The sequence below is a fragment of the Lepus europaeus genome, chromosome 10 (genome assembly GCF_033115175.1).
Source record: "Lepus europaeus isolate LE1 chromosome 10, mLepTim1.pri, whole genome shotgun sequence".
In the NCBI taxonomy this organism is placed as follows: domain Eukaryota; kingdom Metazoa; phylum Chordata; class Mammalia; order Lagomorpha; family Leporidae; genus Lepus; species Lepus europaeus.
In genome coordinates, this window is record NC_084836.1 from 95,145,427 (window position 1) to 95,162,402 (window position 16,976).

At 46.6% G+C, this 16,976-nt stretch overlaps 1 protein-coding gene across 5 annotated transcripts in view; it reads right to left on the reverse strand.

Annotated features, from left to right (window-relative positions):
* Positions 1–16,976, reverse strand: part of SHLD1 (shieldin complex subunit 1) — a 121,309-nt gene that overhangs the window by 42,025 nt on the left and 62,308 nt on the right. Inside the window, exon 3 of one of the 5 annotated variants that reach the window (XM_062203892.1) lies at positions 6,607–6,692. The exons of the other annotated variants lie outside the window; for them this stretch is intronic. Within the exon in view, the coding sequence (XP_062059876.1) occupies positions 6,622–6,692 (71 nt within the window). The 3' untranslated portion in view covers positions 6,607–6,621. The remainder of the gene's footprint in view (positions 1–6,606; positions 6,693–16,976) is intronic. 5 annotated transcript variants of the gene reach the window in all.

Genomic DNA, 16,976 nt, shown 5'->3' on the forward strand with positions numbered 1-16,976 from the left:
CCCAGCAGCCACTTCCTTCCCCCAGGACCACAGCTCCCTCTGAGGCATTCAACACCACAACCCTTAGGGGTCCAGAAAATTCAAACACGGTCCATGGCGTGACAGCCAGTGCTTGGAATGAAAAAGGTATAGCGTAAGGAAAATGTGACTCAATGCTCCTTGAAGGTCTCTTGCAGCAGGTCAGACATGAAAACAACAGTGCTGCGGAACACGAGGCATGCTCTGCAACTCACACAGGCAACCACAGCACAGCTGTGTCCCTGGCTGTAAGTGGCGTCTCACCATCTTAGCTGTCCGAGCCACGCCCACATGCCTGTTCACATTAGAACAGACCTCCACAGCAAGCTCTCTCCTCCCCTTAGGGAAAGCATTCCCTAGTCAGACCCATGTCCTTCTTACTTACTCCATGGGCTGCAAAACGTGCCAGCCTGGCTAACACAGTCATGAGGAATCCAATATTGAGCGTTAAGAAAGTCGCCTAGTGGCCTGCAGGTGCAAGGCAGGTGTTTGACAATCACCGATTCTATGGACTGGCCCCGACTTGCTTCTGCTTTCCTGAATGCCCTCACGCTGGGTCCTGTGCACAGTGAAGACAGAACTGGAAAGAAAGGCCCATTTCTACAGTTGTTCACCCAGGACGGAAGGCAGGTGCCATGATCACGTGCATACTCAGAGTTTATGTGCAAGACGGAACAGCTGGCAGAGGGCACTTGCTAATCAGTGATGTTCCTCCACACATGCATATTAACAGGAGTCAAGAAAAGCAGACCCTCCTGTGAATATTTATCCTTTCAGGTTGAAACTGTTAACCTGTTTTAAAGGGGCATACCTTAATTTGGGTATAATATAAGGAGAGATTCATGAAGTACTGTGGAGTAGTCATACTTTGGCTAAGCAATCGTGTGGTTTTGTAAAGGAATCTGGGGCCAGTACTGTGGCATAGTGGGTAAAGCCACCGCCTGCAGTGTCAGCATCCCATTTGGGCGCCAGTTTGAGTTCTGGCTGCTCCACTTCCGATCTAGCTCTCTGCTATGGCCCAGAAAAGCAGAAGATGGCCCAAGTGCTTTGGCCCCTGCACCCATGTGGGAGACCCTGGAAAAGCTCCTGGCTTCGGATCGGCCCAGCTCCAGCCACTGCCGCCATCTTGGGAGTGAACCAGTAGATATAAGACCTCTCTCTCTCTCTCTCTGCCTCTGCCTCTCTGTAACTCAGCCTTTCAAATAAATAAATAAATCTTTAAGAAAAAAAAGTCAGTAAAGGAAGCTAAGGCCTCTAATGACTACAGTGGCAAGGTATGGCAGAGAAATCAATCTACAACTTAAGATTTGATAAACAATGTAAATATAAGGATTCAAAAAGAAATCTAAATTTTAGGATCTCCAGATAAAATTGAGAAGACACAAATTTCAATCCACATTGCAGGAAACCAGGGATTTTGTGATAAAATTTTTTCCACAGGTATATTCTTTTTCTCTTAAAAATGTGACCTTCAGGGCAGGCGCTGTGGTGCAGCGGGTTAAGCTGCCACTTGGAACACCTGCATCCTATATCAAAGTGTGTGGTTCAAGTCTCAGATACCCTGCACTTCTGATCCAACTTCCTGCTAATGCACCTGGGGTACAGTAGATGACCACTCAAATACCTGGGTTCTTGTCACCCATGTGGGAGACCAGAGGGAATTCTTGGCTCCTGGTTTCACTCTGGCCTAGCCTAGGGCAGTGTCATTACTCTGTATGATACTGTAATGGTGAATATATGTCATTATGCAGTTGTCTAAATGTGTAGAACAACACGTGAGCCCCAATGCAAACTATGGACTTCGGGTGATGAAGATGGGTCAGTGCAAGTTCGGCATTTGTAACCAACAAGCTACTCTGGTGTAGGATGCTGGTCATAAGGGAGGTTATGGAAGGAGGGGACAGGGAGTATAAGGGAAATAACCTGTACCTGCTGCTCAATTTTGCTGTAAACTTAAAATTGCACCAAAAATTAAATCTATTTTTTAAAAATTCACTGAATAAAGATAATAGACTACTTAGGCAGGAGTCTTGCAAAAGCCATGAAGCCATTAGCAGGAAAGTTCATTTCTGTTCCTTGCCTTTAAACCAGTGCTGCCCAACAGAACTTTCCATGGTGACGAAATGTTCTCCACCTGGGCAGTCCAATGTGTTGGCCACCAGATCAAGGGGTGGAGGCAGCTGAAACATGGCAAGTGCAGCAAAGGAATGGAGTTTTACATCATATTTAATTTTAGTTTGTTTTATTTTAAATAGCCACATGTAACTTGTGGCTGCCATATTGGGCAGCACAGCTCTAAATTCATGGTTCTCTATCTCAGAATGGAAGCTGGATGACCTAAATTCTATTTCTGATCCTGACATCTGCCAGGATGTCACACACAAGTATCATCCATATTTTCAAATCTCACAAACTTCAGAAGAGACAAAACTTGGCATTTCAAAGGTTTCTAGCCTAACCACCAAGTCTCGGATCTACCCCAATCTAAACATTCCCACTTGCAAATGACTAAAATCTCCTGCACAGGCTAGGTTTCCTGTTGTCCTAGATAAAATATGAATAATAAGCACTGTACCATGCTGTCTTTCAATGTCACTGTTTATATGACATTGGATGTGGGCACTTAAGTGCACCTCCCTTTAAACACTCATTAAATCAATTAACTTGCTAGTGAAAACTGTGAACACATATGTGTGTAGAAAAATATTCCTAGGCTGGCACCGTGGCTCAGTTGGCTAATCCTCCACCTGCAGCACCGGCACCCCAGGTTCTAGTTCCGTTTGCTCCTCTTCCAGTCCAGCTCTCTGCCAAGGCCTGGGAGGGCCATGGAAGATGGCCCAAGTGCTTGGGCCCTGCACCTGCATGGGAGACCAGGAGGAAACACCTGGCTCCTGGCTTCAGATCAGCGCAGGGCACCGGCCACAGCACACCAGACGTAGCAGCCATTTGCGGGGTGAACCAACGGAAAAAAAGGAAGACCTTCCTCTCTGTCTCTAACTCTGCCTGTCAAAAAAAAAAAAATATATATATATATATATATATATATATATATATTCCTTAGGTAGAAAATCCACTGAAGGCAGGAACCATTTTAATTCACAGTGATAGGGCATGCAACAATATACAAATGCTCAACAGAGGAATCTAGTGTTGATAAACATTTAGAGTCAAGTATTTTATTCAAAGATTTATTTATTTATTTGAAAGTCATGGGGGCCAGCACTGTGGCATAATGGCTTAAAGCCCTGACTTGCAGCGCTGGCATCCCTTATGGGCACTGGTTCAAGTCCTGGCTGCTCCACTTCTGATACAGCTCCCTGCTAATGCGCCTGGGAAAGCAGTGGAGGATGGCCCAAGTCCTTGGGCCCCTGCACCCACATGAGAGACCTGGAAGAAGCTCCTGGCTCCTGGCTTCAGATCAGCTTAGCCCTGGCAATTGTAGACAATTTGGGGAGGGAACCAGCAGATGAAAGACCTCTCTCTCTCTTTCTCTGTCTCTACCTCTTTCTGTAATTCTTTCAAATAAATATAGTAACTCTTAAAATAAAGAAATAAAGAAAGTCAAAGTTACAGAGAGAGAGACAGGGAGAGAGAGAGATCTTCTATCTGCTGGCTCACTCCCCAGTTGAAACAGTCAGAATTGGGCCAGGCTGAAGCCAAGAGCTAGGAGCTTCTTCCAGGTCTCCCACGTGGATGGCAGGGGTCCAAACACCATTTTCTGCTGCTTTTCCCAGGCCATTGGCAAGGAGTTAGATCAGCAGTGGAGCAGCCAGGACACAAATCGGCACCCATATGGGATGCCAGCATTGCAGGTGGCAGCTTTACCTGCTATGCCACAATGCTGGCCCCAGAATACAGGTGTTTTAATCACATTTTATAAAATTAATTAGTGGCAGAACAAAAAAAATTTAATGTAGCCTGAAAGTGAAGAGATAACCTTGTTTTATCTTAAAACTTTGAAAAGTCACTCACCTAAAGTACACAGGCTTAGCATTGTTCAAGATAATTAAAAAATAGTAAATTCTAGGTTATTCCTATGAGGGTAAAATTTCTTAATATCTACAACACAAAAATCCTTTAAATGTGGGCTGGAGCTGTGGGACAATGGGTTAAGATACCACTTGATGCTGGCACCCCGCATCAGAGTACCAGTTTGTTGCCCAGCTACTCTGCTTCTGATCCAGTTTCCTGCTAACGTGCCTGGGAATGCAGCAGATGATGGCTCAAGTACCTGGGCCTCTGTTACCCACGTTGGGGAACAGGATGGAGCTCCTGGCTTCAGCCTGGCTTCAACCTGGCTGTTGTAGACATTTGGGAAGTGAATTAGAGGTTGGAAGATCTCTTTCTGGTGCACTCACTAGCTCGCTGTCTCTCTCTTTGTAGATCTTCCTTTCAAGTAAATAAATACATATTTTTAAAATCCTTCAAGAATTTGAAAAGATTAAAAATTTAACGAAGGTGGGCATTTGGAATAGTGTTTGAAACGTTGCTCGAGATGCCCACATCCTATATGGGAGTACCTGGGATCGAGTCCCAGCTCCAGCCTCCATTGCCACTTCCTGCTAATGTTCATCCCAGGAGACAACAAGCGATGGCTCAAGTAGTTGGGTCCTTGCCACCCAGGAAGGTGACCCAGACTGAATTCCTCTTTCCTGCCTTTGACCTGGCCCAGCCCTAGCTGTTGTAGGCATTTTGGGGAACAAACCAGTAGATGGGAGATCTCTCTCCCCCCGCCCTCTCTCTCTGCCTTTCAAATGAATAAAAATTAAAATGAATAAATAAAGTTAACAAATGAACAAATAAAATTACTTGCTATAATAAAAGCCATATGAGAGTGCTCAAGAAACAGCAACATCAATGTATCATGGTATTGTGTATACACTTTTTTTAAAAAGATTTATTTATTTATTTGATTTATTTATTTATTTTTGACAGGCAGAGTGGACAGTGAGAGAGAGAGACAGAGAGAAAGGTCTTCCTTTTTGCTGTTGGTTCACCCTCCAATGGCCGCCGCAGCCAGCACGCTGCGCTGATCTGAAGGCAAGAGCCAGGTGCTTCTCCTGGTCTCCCATGCGGGTGCAGGGCCCAAGGACTTGGGCCATCCTCCACTGCACTCCCGGGCCATAGCAGAGAGCTGGACTGGAAGAGGGGCAACCGGGACAGAATCGGTGCCCCAACTGGGACTAGAACCCGGTGTGCCGGCACCGCAAGGTGGAGGATTAGCCTGTTGAGCCACGGCGCCAGCCTATTTATTTATTTGAGAAGCAGAGTTACAGGCAGAGAGTGGGAGAGATCGAGAGAGGTCTTCCACCTGCTGGTTCCCTTCCCAGATAGCCGCAACAACAGTAGCTGGGCCAATCCAAGGAGCCAGGAACTTCCTCCTGGTCTCCCACATGGGTGCAGGGGCCCAAGCACTTGGGCCATGTTATACTGCTTTCCCAGGCCATTAGCAGAGAGCTGGATTGGAAGAGGAGCAGCAAGGACAGGAACTGGCACCAATATGGGATTCTGACACTGCAGGCGGAGGCTTGACCTACTACGCCACAGTGCCGGCCTGTTGTATATACTTTTACACAGTTCTCGAGATGTTGCTTGAAGAGTCAGCTGGTGCATACCATGTGACCATGTTGAGCAATTCATCAATTCACAATCCATCAAGCAGCATGGGTTTCCTAGGAAGGCAGCAGGGGCTGGGCTGTTGCCCTGACAACTGCTGAAGAACCCACAAGAGGCAAAAGCCAGGGAGAAGCAATCTCCCTGCCACAACCCACAGACTCCAGTTGACCAAAACTAACTTCCAAATGTGGGCGTACTTGGAAATCTAAATGCTGTACACAGACAGTTTCTGCTGGGGAAAATATACACTGAGTTCTAAACAATTGATTCATAAAAGGTTTATTTGAACAAAACACCTATAAGCATAGAGATACCCAAATATATGTAATTTAAACCAACTCTAGGAAAAAATATACAGACCAATGAAAATAATTTTAAGTAAGTGCATTTCTTTGGTATCTGATCTATTTTAAAATACTTCATACAGGTTTCTTTTATTACCTCTTATCCAATACAGGGAACATTTCTCTCCCTATGACCTCTTATTTTTCATCTCACTAATTCCCTTTATCAGAAAGAAAGGTCTTATTTCACTTAAGTCATGGTCATGGATAAAATTCATGTCAAAATTCTATTCTACCCCAAACTATCTTTGACAGTTACTATAAAAGCAGTACCTCCTTTAGGCCAGCGCCGTGGCTTAACAGGCTAATCCTCCGCCTTGCGGCGCCGGCACACCGGGTTCTAGTCCCGGTTGGGGCACCAGATTCTATCCCGGTTGCCCCTCTTCCAGGCCAGCTCTCTGCTATGGCCCAGGAAGGCAGTGGAGGATGGCCCAAGTCCTTGGGTCCTGCACCCACATGGGAGACCAGGAGAAGCACCTGCCTCCTGGCTTCGGATCAGCGAGATGCATTGGCCGCAGCGGCCATTGGAGGGTGAACCAACGGCAAAAAGGAAGACCTTTCTCTCTCTCTCTCTCTCTCACTATCCACTCTGCCTGTCAAAAAAAAAAAAAAAAAAAAAAAGCAGTACCTCCAGTGCGCTTGACTAAAAGGTACAAGCAGGCGGCAGGAAGCTGTAGGTTCCAGTTTCCTCACATATGCAGGATCTTGCAGATTCTGTGCTGGGAAATAACACTTTAGAGCAAGGCAGAGAGCAGGTGCATGGGTAATAATTCACTCCAGGTCTGCACTATATTGCTCAAAATCGAGCTCTTCAATTATAGCAGAAATTTCAGCAGCTACTACAAACATGCCAGGCCTTAATTCCGGGAGCTGATGACATGGCAGTGGGTAAGAGAGACAAGGTGTTTGCTCTCCTGGAAGTGCATGTTCCCGATGCTAAAACAGACCATAAACAAATGAATCGAGTTTAACTGAAAGTGGTGACAAACGCTATGATTACGGAAAATGCAGAGAAAGAGGACAGAAAGTGCTGTGAGTGGGAAGGCCAGGTTGGACATGGCATGCTGATAGGACTTTCTGGAAGAAGTCACATTTGAGCAGAGAACCAGTCATACTCCAGTAGAAAAACATTCTAGGCTAAGGAATCAGCAAGTACAAATGCTGGAGGTGGGAATGAGCTTATGTGTGAGGACCAGAAACAGGGCCAGTGTGGCGGGGAGAGGTAGGAGGGGCAGCCACAACCGGGCAGGGAGGAGCCGGGTCATGTGAGGTCCAGAGCCAGGAGAAGAGCTTTGACTGCCTTCACCGCACAGCACAGGTTTGAAGCAGGAGAGTGAAGTGGTAGAACTAACAATTTTTTTAAATTTTATTTTTATTTTTATTATTATTTTTTAATTTTATTTATTTGAAAGACAGAGTGACAGAGAAAGAAAAAGGTCTTCCATCCGCTAGTATACTCCCCAAATGGCCGCAATGGCTGGAGGTGAGCCGATTCAAAGACAGGAGCCAGGAGCTTCTTCCAGGTCTCCCACGTGGGTGCAAGGGCCCAAGGAGTCGGGTCATCTTCCGCTGCTTTCCCAGGCACATTAGCAGAGAGCTGATCAGAAGTGGAAGAGCTGGGACCAGAACCAGCACCCATACGGACTTCAACCCGCTGTGCCACAACAGTGGCTCTAGAACTAACAATTTTTTTTTTTTTTTTGACAGGCAGAGTGGACAGTCAGAGAGAGACAGAGAGAAAGGTCTTCCTTTTGCCGTTGGTTCACCCTCCAATGGCCGCCGCGGTAGCGCACTGCGGCCGGCGCACCGCGCTGATCCGATGGCAGGAGCCAGGTGCTTATCCTGGTCTCCCATGGGGTGCAGGGCCCAAGGACTTGGGCCATCCTCCACTGCACTCCCTGGCCACAGCAGAGAGCTGGCCTGGAAGAGGGGCAACCGAGACAGGATCGGTGCCTCGACCGGGACTAGAACCCGGTGTGCCGGCGCCGCAAGGCGGAGGATTAGCCTAGTGAGCCGCGGCGCCGGCCAACTAACAATTTTTAAAAAGGTCATTCTGGCTGCTGCTGGAAAGTAGACCCAGAATGGCAAGAAAGGGACTGGACAGCAGTTCAGCAGCTACCATGGGAATCTGTGCAGGATGGTGGCTTGGGCTTGGGCAGAGTGGAGGAGTCAGTGAGCCATCACATTGTGAACACATTCTGGAGGCAGAGACCCTGGGACTTGCTTATATTGGATATACAATGTGAACAGAAGAGAGGAATAGATGTGGGGCCTAAAGAATTGGCTGAAGGCAAGACAGCTGGGGAGGAGTAGAGCTGTTTGCCTGTTTGCTTTTTTTCTTGTTGAGTATCAAGAGTTCCACACAGGGGCCAGCACTGTGGCACAGTGAGTTAAGCCCTGATCTGCAGCACTGACATTCCTATGGGCATGGTTCAAGTCCCGGCTGCTCCACTTCCCATCTAGCTCCCTGCTAATGTGCCTGGGAAAGCAGCAGAGGATGGCCCAAGTGCTTGGGCCCCTGCACCCACATGGGAGACCTGGAGGAAGCTCCTGGCTCCTGTCTTCAGGCTGGCCCAGCCTCGGTTATTACAGCCATTTGAGGAGTGAACCAGGGGATGGAAGGTTCTCTCTCTGTCTCTCCTTCTCTCTCTCTCTAACTCTTTCAAATAAAATAAATAAATCTTTTATAAAAGAGAGAGAGAGTCTGGCATGAGCCTGTAAGTTTAAGGGGCTTCTTATTGGGCCATCTGGAGATGCTGTGTAGGTGTTATCTATACACACATGGGGCTCAAGGGAGAGGTCTGGCACCACAGGGTTTAAAAGAGGTCACCAAGGGGCAGAGGGCAGAGGGTAAAGGGAAGAATCTTGAGGTCTGAGGTAAGTCAGAAAAGTGCTGAAGCACCAGCAAGACAGGCTAAGAGCAGCTCAGGAGGTAAGGGGGGAGCAAGAGGAAGGAGCATCCCAGAAGTCGGGGAAGAACAGGGGAAGGAACAGACCATGGGATTCAGAAGACAAAAGAAACTACAAGGACCTCAAGGTAACAGCACCAAGGGGACAAAACCCAGCACCATAGGGTTGGAGAGAAACTGGGAGAGGAGGAAGCGGAGAGTGAATGCAGACCAATGAGACGCATCCTGCACCGCTGTTGCTACAAGAAGGACCCAAGAAACGGGGCAGGATTTAAAGAGGAATATGGGACATACAGGAAGTTGTTTTTTTTTTTTTTTAAGTTGGGAAACATGACATAATCTTTGTATGCAGTTAAGGGTGAGCAGGTCGAGAGGGAAAAATCAATCATGCAGGAGTGAGGAGGTAATTGCAGTGGGCAGGGCTGTCACCAGGAGAGAGGAGACGGGGAGTGGGTGGAAGGACTGGCCTCCAACCACCCACTCTCACAGCTTGGGGCACGTGCAGGCAGAGGCAGGTGGCTCAGGATGAGAAGGCTGTTTCCATTTTCTCCGTCAAACAAGAAGCCAGGAGCTGTGTGATGGGCTCAGGGAGTGCTCCTTTGCAAAGGCATGACAGCCTTGGCTTCCTGTAGAGCTGCACAACCATGAGCCTTAGGCTGGACGGAAGGGGGCGCCAGAGCCCACCAGGTAGCCGACTTCCTAGCATGAGACCCACAGAGCCCATTTGTAAGGAACCCAAACAGCCTGGGGAACCTGGCTAAGCAGCCAAGAGGAGGCAAAAGAGGGAAACTCTCTCAGAAATTGAGATCAAGAAGAGAATAACTATTAACCTTCCAACAATGCTTAAAAAGAAAAAGAAAATCCTTCATACATAAGCTCTCTTTCTATTCAGTAAGAAAAAATTTCCTCCATGTCTCCATAGGAAATCTACAGCTAAAGAAATTTACAGAAAACTCATTTGTTAAAAAAAATATGAACTGGGGTGGGCGTTGTGGCAAGTGGGTTAAGCTGCCTGCAACACCCATCTCATATAGGCATCTGTTCAAGTCCAGCTCCCTAGTTATGCCTGGGAAAGTAGCAGATGATGGCCCAAGTACTTGGGCCAAGGCCACCCATGTGGGAGACCCGGATGGAGTTGCTGGCTCCTGGCTTCATTACTGCCATTTGGGGAGTGAACCTGCACATGGAAGATGTCTCTTTCTCTCTCGCTCTCAGTCTTTCAAATGAATGAATAAATAAATAAACAAATAAAATGGACAGCCAATAACATGAAAAAAAAATACTGCATTTCACCCACAGAGACAGAAAGCTGAATGATCGCTGCTGGGGGCTGGACTTAGTGTTTAAAGGGCACAGAATTTCAGCTGGGAATGATGAAAAAGTTCTGGTGAAAAAGTTGAATGGTGGTAACAGCTACACAATAATGTGAACTATTTAATGCACTGAGTTGTACGTTTTAAAATGGTTCCCATCAGGGCAGGCATTCGATGCAGCAGTTAAGATGCCACTTGGGCTGTGCACATCCCACATCAGAATGGGGTCAAGTCCTGGCTTGGCTTCTGATTCCAGCTTTCTGCTCATGAGCATCCTGGGAGACAGCAAGAATGGTTCAAATGACTGGGTCCCTGCCACCCACAAGGAAGGCAGGCCCAGGTGGAATTCCAGGCTCCCAGCTTCAGCCTGGTCCAGCCCCAGCTACTGTGGACATTTGGACAGTGAACCAGTGGACCAAAGATTTCTGTCTTTCTCTCTGCCTTTCAAATAAAGAGAATAAAATTATAAAAATGATTAATGTAGTAAATTTTATGTGTATTTTACTGCAAAATTGTTTACATTGCATGTCACTGGTAAACAAATGCAAATTTAGGTAATAGGATGCTACTCTGCACACAGGACACTGCTCCTGAAGAATGGCGAATATTATCCAGGGTGTGAAGAGATGAGCCTCATCCCGGCCTGAGGTGTCATTTTCCCAGACAGTCACAGGACTCAAATATTTTGACCCTGTAATTTATCTGTCAGGGGTTCATTCTAAAGAAATAATTAGCAGCCAGACTCCCAAAATCTAACTGAGCGTGCGCACACACACATCAATCACGCATGCGGGAAGGTCAGGAGGACATGCTCTTATCCTGCCCCACCGCCGCCCCAGGCCCAGTGGACAGCACCTGGGAGGAAAAGTCTGGAAGATGCCAGGCCCAGTGGGCAGGGCAGACTGGGAAAGCCCAAGGTTCGAGAACACACAGAAGCCTGCCTGGCCAAAAGAAGACCCTGCACATACAAGCGCACTTCCCAGCAGCAATCTGGGATGGTCCTGAAATCCGAAATAGGGGGGCTGGAAGGACAAAGAGTAGGGGAAGGGAGAGCTGTCTGGATGTGATTTAAAGGGATCAGAACAGCTCAGCCAGGCATCCCCTGACACATGCCACAAACACATTATCTCCTCAAGGTCACCAGCATGGTCTGTGTATCATCGGGATGCAACACAAAACACGAGAGCTTTTGTGTTCACAATGTTTAGCGTTATTTGAAAGAAGAAATATTAATAACAGCCAGGAGAAATGAATTATGGTATATCTACATAATGTAATGTTATTCAGCCATTAAAAATGGTGTTTCTGAATTTAAATGACATAAGGCTCACAATCCAAATGGATAAAGAAAACTTAGACAACCAGCAACATCTGAGTCAGGTCTGCGGATTCCTGACGTTGATCATGCAACCACAGTTCTGTAAGAGGGGTCCCTGTGTCTAGGAAGCACACACTGCACTGTACTCAGGGGCAAAGGAATCGTGTCTGTTCTCTCTCTCTCTTTTTGAAGATTTATTTTTTTTTTTTGAAAGGCAGAGAGAGAGAGACAGAGAGAAAGAGATCTTCCATCTTCTGGTTCATTCCCTAGATGGTGGCAATGGCCAGAGCTGGGCTGATCCGAAGCTAGAAGCCAGGAGCTTTTTCCAGGTTCCCCATGTGGGTGCAGGGGCCCAAGGACTTGGGCCATCTCCTACTGATTTCCCAGGCCATTAGCAGAAAGCTGGATTGGAAGTGGAGCAGCTGGGACTCGAACTGGCGCCCAAATGGGATGCCGGCAGCTATGCCACAGAGCTGGCCCCTGTACTCACTCTCAAGTGATTAAGAAAATACACAGACAGCATTATGAAGCAAATGTGGTAAACTGTTAACAATGGGAGAATCTGGATGAGCCACATAATTTTTTACAAAGGCAAACAACTCAATATAAAAAACAGCCAAAGGTATGGACAAGTAATTCACAGGAAAATTAAGATGTCTAACAAAACAGTATGGGCTGATGTACAACCTTAGTAATAAAGAGAGAGATGCAAATCAGAACAACAGTGAGTTCTGGTTTTTCACCCACATCAGCAAGGATGTGAGAAAATAGGACCTCAGACATTGTGATGTAGCCTTTCAGAGGGTTACCAGCAGGTGTCTAACAAACTGGGAAACTTGTATGCCCTGGGGTGCACAAATTCCATTTCTGGAAATGTACAAGAGGGCAAGAGGCAGAGTACAAAATCATACATAGACTATGATTCTTACCCCATAAAAATGAATAAAGCTACAAGTAAATCACAAAAAAGACTAACAATGATTCTCTAGGATATAAAAAGTAGAATTTTCTTTGCATTGCTTTTTAAAAAATTTACTTAAGTTATACAAGTTTCATATATTTCGTATGTACAGATTTAGGAACATAGTGGGACTTCCCCCTTTACCTGCCCTTCTGCCCACATTCCGACCTTTCCTCCCCCTCCCTCTCGGACTCCCATTCTTAATTTTTACAAGAATCTATTTTCAGTATACTTAATGATTGTAGTTAACCCTACTCTAAGTAAAGGAGTTCAGCAAATAGTATGACGAGAAAGAAAACAAAACACAATAAAAGACTGCTCCTTTAAAAAAAAAAATGAAATAATCAAATATCCAGGATACATGCAAAAGTAAATATGAGGATACTTCAAAATGTTCATGAAAAAATGACATAAAACATAAGTTTATTTTGGTAAAAAAAAAAAAACTTTGAAATACATGCATACTTTTTACAAAAGATAGATTTTCCATTAACTTTTTGAAGACCCTCTCATGTGCATGCATTTCAAAACTTTTTGCAGCAAAGTAAACTCGTCTTTTACCTCTATTTTCCATAAACATCTTGAAGTACCCTGCTATATCTGCCCTCCACTTGCACACCATAGGATTGCTGGTGACAGGTTCTGAGCAGAAACAGAATGCCAACGGGGAACTAAACACTTTCCCATTGGAAGGCCCAGGTCACCCCCGTACAATGATAACTGGTGAAACAGTAGTTGCAATATGACCGAGCCTAAAGCTAGGACCGAGCACCTTTCCGGTCCAAGTACTCAGTTGTTGTTGAGGAACTTAAGGTCCAAGACAAGCATGTGACCGGCTCAAGACAGAACCCCAGGTGTAGCTCAGGGAAAAATCAAAGAAAGTCTCTTCTAGTAGCCTGAAGCTGCATTCCCTTGCTTTCCTTTTTTTTTTTTTTTTTTTTTTTTTTTTTTGAAAAAAGGAAAAGAGGTCCAGAGCTGGGCACGCGATGCAATAGTTGAGTCATAGCTTGGAACACCCACACCCCATATCAGAGTGCCGGCTTTAGTCCCAGCTACCCTGCTTCCAATCCAGCTTCCTGCTCATGTGTACCCTGGGAGGCAGCAGATGATGGCTCAAGTACTAAGGTCCCTGTTACTCATGTAGGAAACCTGGATGGAATTCCAGGTTTTTGGCTTCAGCCTGGCCCAGCCCTGGCTATTGCAGGTATTTGGGGAGTGAAAAAGTAGATGGAAGATCTCCCTTGCTCACTCTCTCTCTCTTCCCTTCAAATAAAATAAAATAAATACTTTTTTTAAAAAAATTTATTTATTTATTTGAGAGGCAGAGTTACAGAGAGAGAGGTCTTCCATCATCTAGTTCACTCCCCAAAAGGCTGCAAAGGCCAGAGCTGGGCCAATCTGAAGCCAGAAGCCAGGAGCTTCTTCTGGGTCTACCACATGGGTGCAAGAGGCCCAAGCACTTGGGTCATCCTCCACTGCTTTCCCAGGGCATTAGCAGGGAGCTGGATCAGAAGTGGAGCAGCCGAGACTCGAACCAGCACCCATAGGGGAAACCAGCACCGCAGGCAGAGGTTTAACCTAGTATGCCACAGCACTGGCCCCTTAAATAAGTATTGAGATAGAGAGAGAGAAAGAGAGGCCCAGACCACATTCCACCGAAAAACATCTCCCTCCTCCTATTTCCAATACCCTGAGCCCAGGGTGTTAGAAGTGCCCTACAGTAGACGAAGCAGCCAAAGAGAGGGGGCTTGTCTTTGGATCGCTGGTTTGGCTCTGGGTTGAAATTTAAAACTTCAAAACTTCAAAGTCCTTCTGGGACTGATGCCCCCAGCAGGTGTCAGTTCTCTGACCCTACAGAATGAATAAGCAGCTACACCAGTTGGTCTCTGCTGAGACGTAGGGACATAGCCACACAGCTCTGCATTTTCACTTTAAATCTCTCAGGAAAACAAACAACAGAAGCAGTAAATGTCAAATCACCAGAGGCAACACGAACAACTGTCAGTTAAATAAAATCTCGCCTGACCAGTAACCTGAGTGGTCAGCAGACTCCAGGGTGGCCTCCGAGAGCCCCCACCTCCCGCTGCTCACATCCTGAGTATTCTTCTTCCACCCTTGCCAGGCTGAGTCTGTGTGACCCACAGAATGTGGCAGAAGTGGTGAGGCAGCCCTCTGAGATCGGATTTATAAAAGACACGGCGGCTGCTGTCTCTCTCCCCTCTCACCGGGGCAGAAGTCGCCTGCCACATGTGGAGGACACTCCGCAGCCTTGGGAGAGCCCCGTGGAGAAGCATCGAAGACTCCAGCCACGACTTGCACGGTGCCTCCCAGAAGCAGATGCCCCTTCTTCAGTCAAGGCCTCAGCTCTTCAGCCTGGCTGCAACCTTGGCAGCCTGGCTGCAGCCTAAGCAGAACCTCCCAGCTAGGTCCTGTCTGGATTTCTGATCCTTGCAAGCTGGGACATCATCAGTGTTTCTTGTTTAAATCACTGAGTTTTGGGGGCAATTTGTTTTCACTCCCAACAGATAAATAAACTCCCCATGGCTCTGTATCCAATATACTAGAACAAAGTCTTTACCAAACTACATGTCATACATCAAAAACACAGTAGTAAGACTTCCATGCAACTTTGAAAACCTCATCTGCAATAAATTTATCACTGATGGAGCCATAATGTATTTGTGTGTGTGTGTATGTGTGACAGGCAGAGTTAGTGAGAGAGAGAGAGACAGAGAGAAAGGTCTTCCTTTTTCCGTTGGTTCACCCCCTAAATGGCCGCTACAGCCAGCGCGCTGTGCCGATCTGAAGCCAGGAGCCAGGTGCTTCCTCTTGGTCTCCCATGCAGGGGCAGGGCCCAAGCACTTGGGCCATCCTCCATTGCCCTCCCAGGCCACAGCAGAGAGCTGGACTGGAAGAGGAGCAGCCGGGACAGAATCCGGCGCCCCAACCGGGACTAGAACCCAGGGTACCTGCGCCGCAGGCGGAGGATTACCCTAGTGAGCCGCGGCGCCGGCCACCATAATGTATTTTTTCCGTGGATAAAACAGACTAAAAGATTTTCCAAAGGACCACCAGTGGCTGCCATAGCACCCAGTACTCAAAGAGACTGTGGGAAGCACCGAAGGAGTGAGAAACTGAGCAGCCTGGGAGGGACCCTTTGGGAAGCTCTGAGACAGCCCCCAGACCTGGATAAGAGATCAGGCGCTACTTGGCTTTGTCACCCCTGCTCTTTTTCTCATAAACACTGAATCCAAGTCCCCAGCTAAAGCTTGTATGTCAAACCTGGAGATGAGAAAGAGACAAGACCAAAGCAGACATAAACAAAGCCTTCCTCTGTGAGACAGCACAGCAGCAGCTCAGCCAGCAGTTAATAGCAGACAGAGATAACATGAACTCTCCTTGGTCCTTCTCAACTATTCTCTTTCAAATCTTCCCAGGACAAGCAACTGAGTGTGCTTGGTAAAAGTTTCCCGGTGGGAGAATCTATTCCAACCTGAACATTCAAGGGTTGGGTTCTTGAGTGTCCTATCACTATGTGGTGAGCTCCAAGAGTGTAAAGATGGCTTTTTTCTTTACATATAGAAAGCTTTTGTTTAATGAATATAAATTTTGTAAGTACAACTTTTGGATTATAGCGGTTCTTCCCCCCCATACCCACCCTCTCACCCCCAAAGCATCCCATCTCCTACTCCCTCTCTCATCCCATTCTTCATTAAGATTTATTTTTAATTATCTTTACATACAGAAGATCAACTCTATTCTAAGTGAAGATTTCAACAGTTTGCACCCACACAGACATAGAAAGTATAAAGTACTGTTTGAAGACTAGTTTTATTGTTAATTCTCATAGTACAACAGATTAAGGACAGAGGTCCTGGGGCCAGAGCTGTGGTGCAGCGAGTTAAAGCTCTGGCCTGAAGCACCGGTATCCCATATGGGCACTGTTTCTAGTCCCGGCTGCTCCTCTTCCAATTTAACTCTCTGCTATGGCCTGGGAAAGCAGTAGAAGATGGCCCAAGTGCTTGGGTCCCTGCACCCACGTGGGAGACCTGGAAGAAGCTCCTGGCTCCTGGCTTCCGATCGGCGGAGCTCCAGCCATTGACGCCATTTGGGGAGTGAACCAGAGGAAGGAAGACCTTTCTCTCTGTCTCTCCCTCTCACTGTCTGTTATTCTACCTCTCAAATAAATAAATACGATCTTTTTTTTTAAAAAAAAAAAAAAAAAGGATAAAGGTCCTACATGGGGAGCAAGTGCACAGTGACTCCTGTTGTTGATTAACAATTGACACTTTTATTTATAACGTCAGTAATCACCCAAGGCTCTTGTCATGAGCTGCCAAGGCTATGGAAGCCTCTTGAGTTCACAACTCCAACCTTATTTAGACAAGGCCATAATCAAAGTGGAAGTTCTCTCCTCCCTTCAGGGAAAGGTACCTCCTTCTTTGATGGCCCCTTCTTTCCACCGGGATCTTTCATTTAGGTCATTTTTTGCCACAA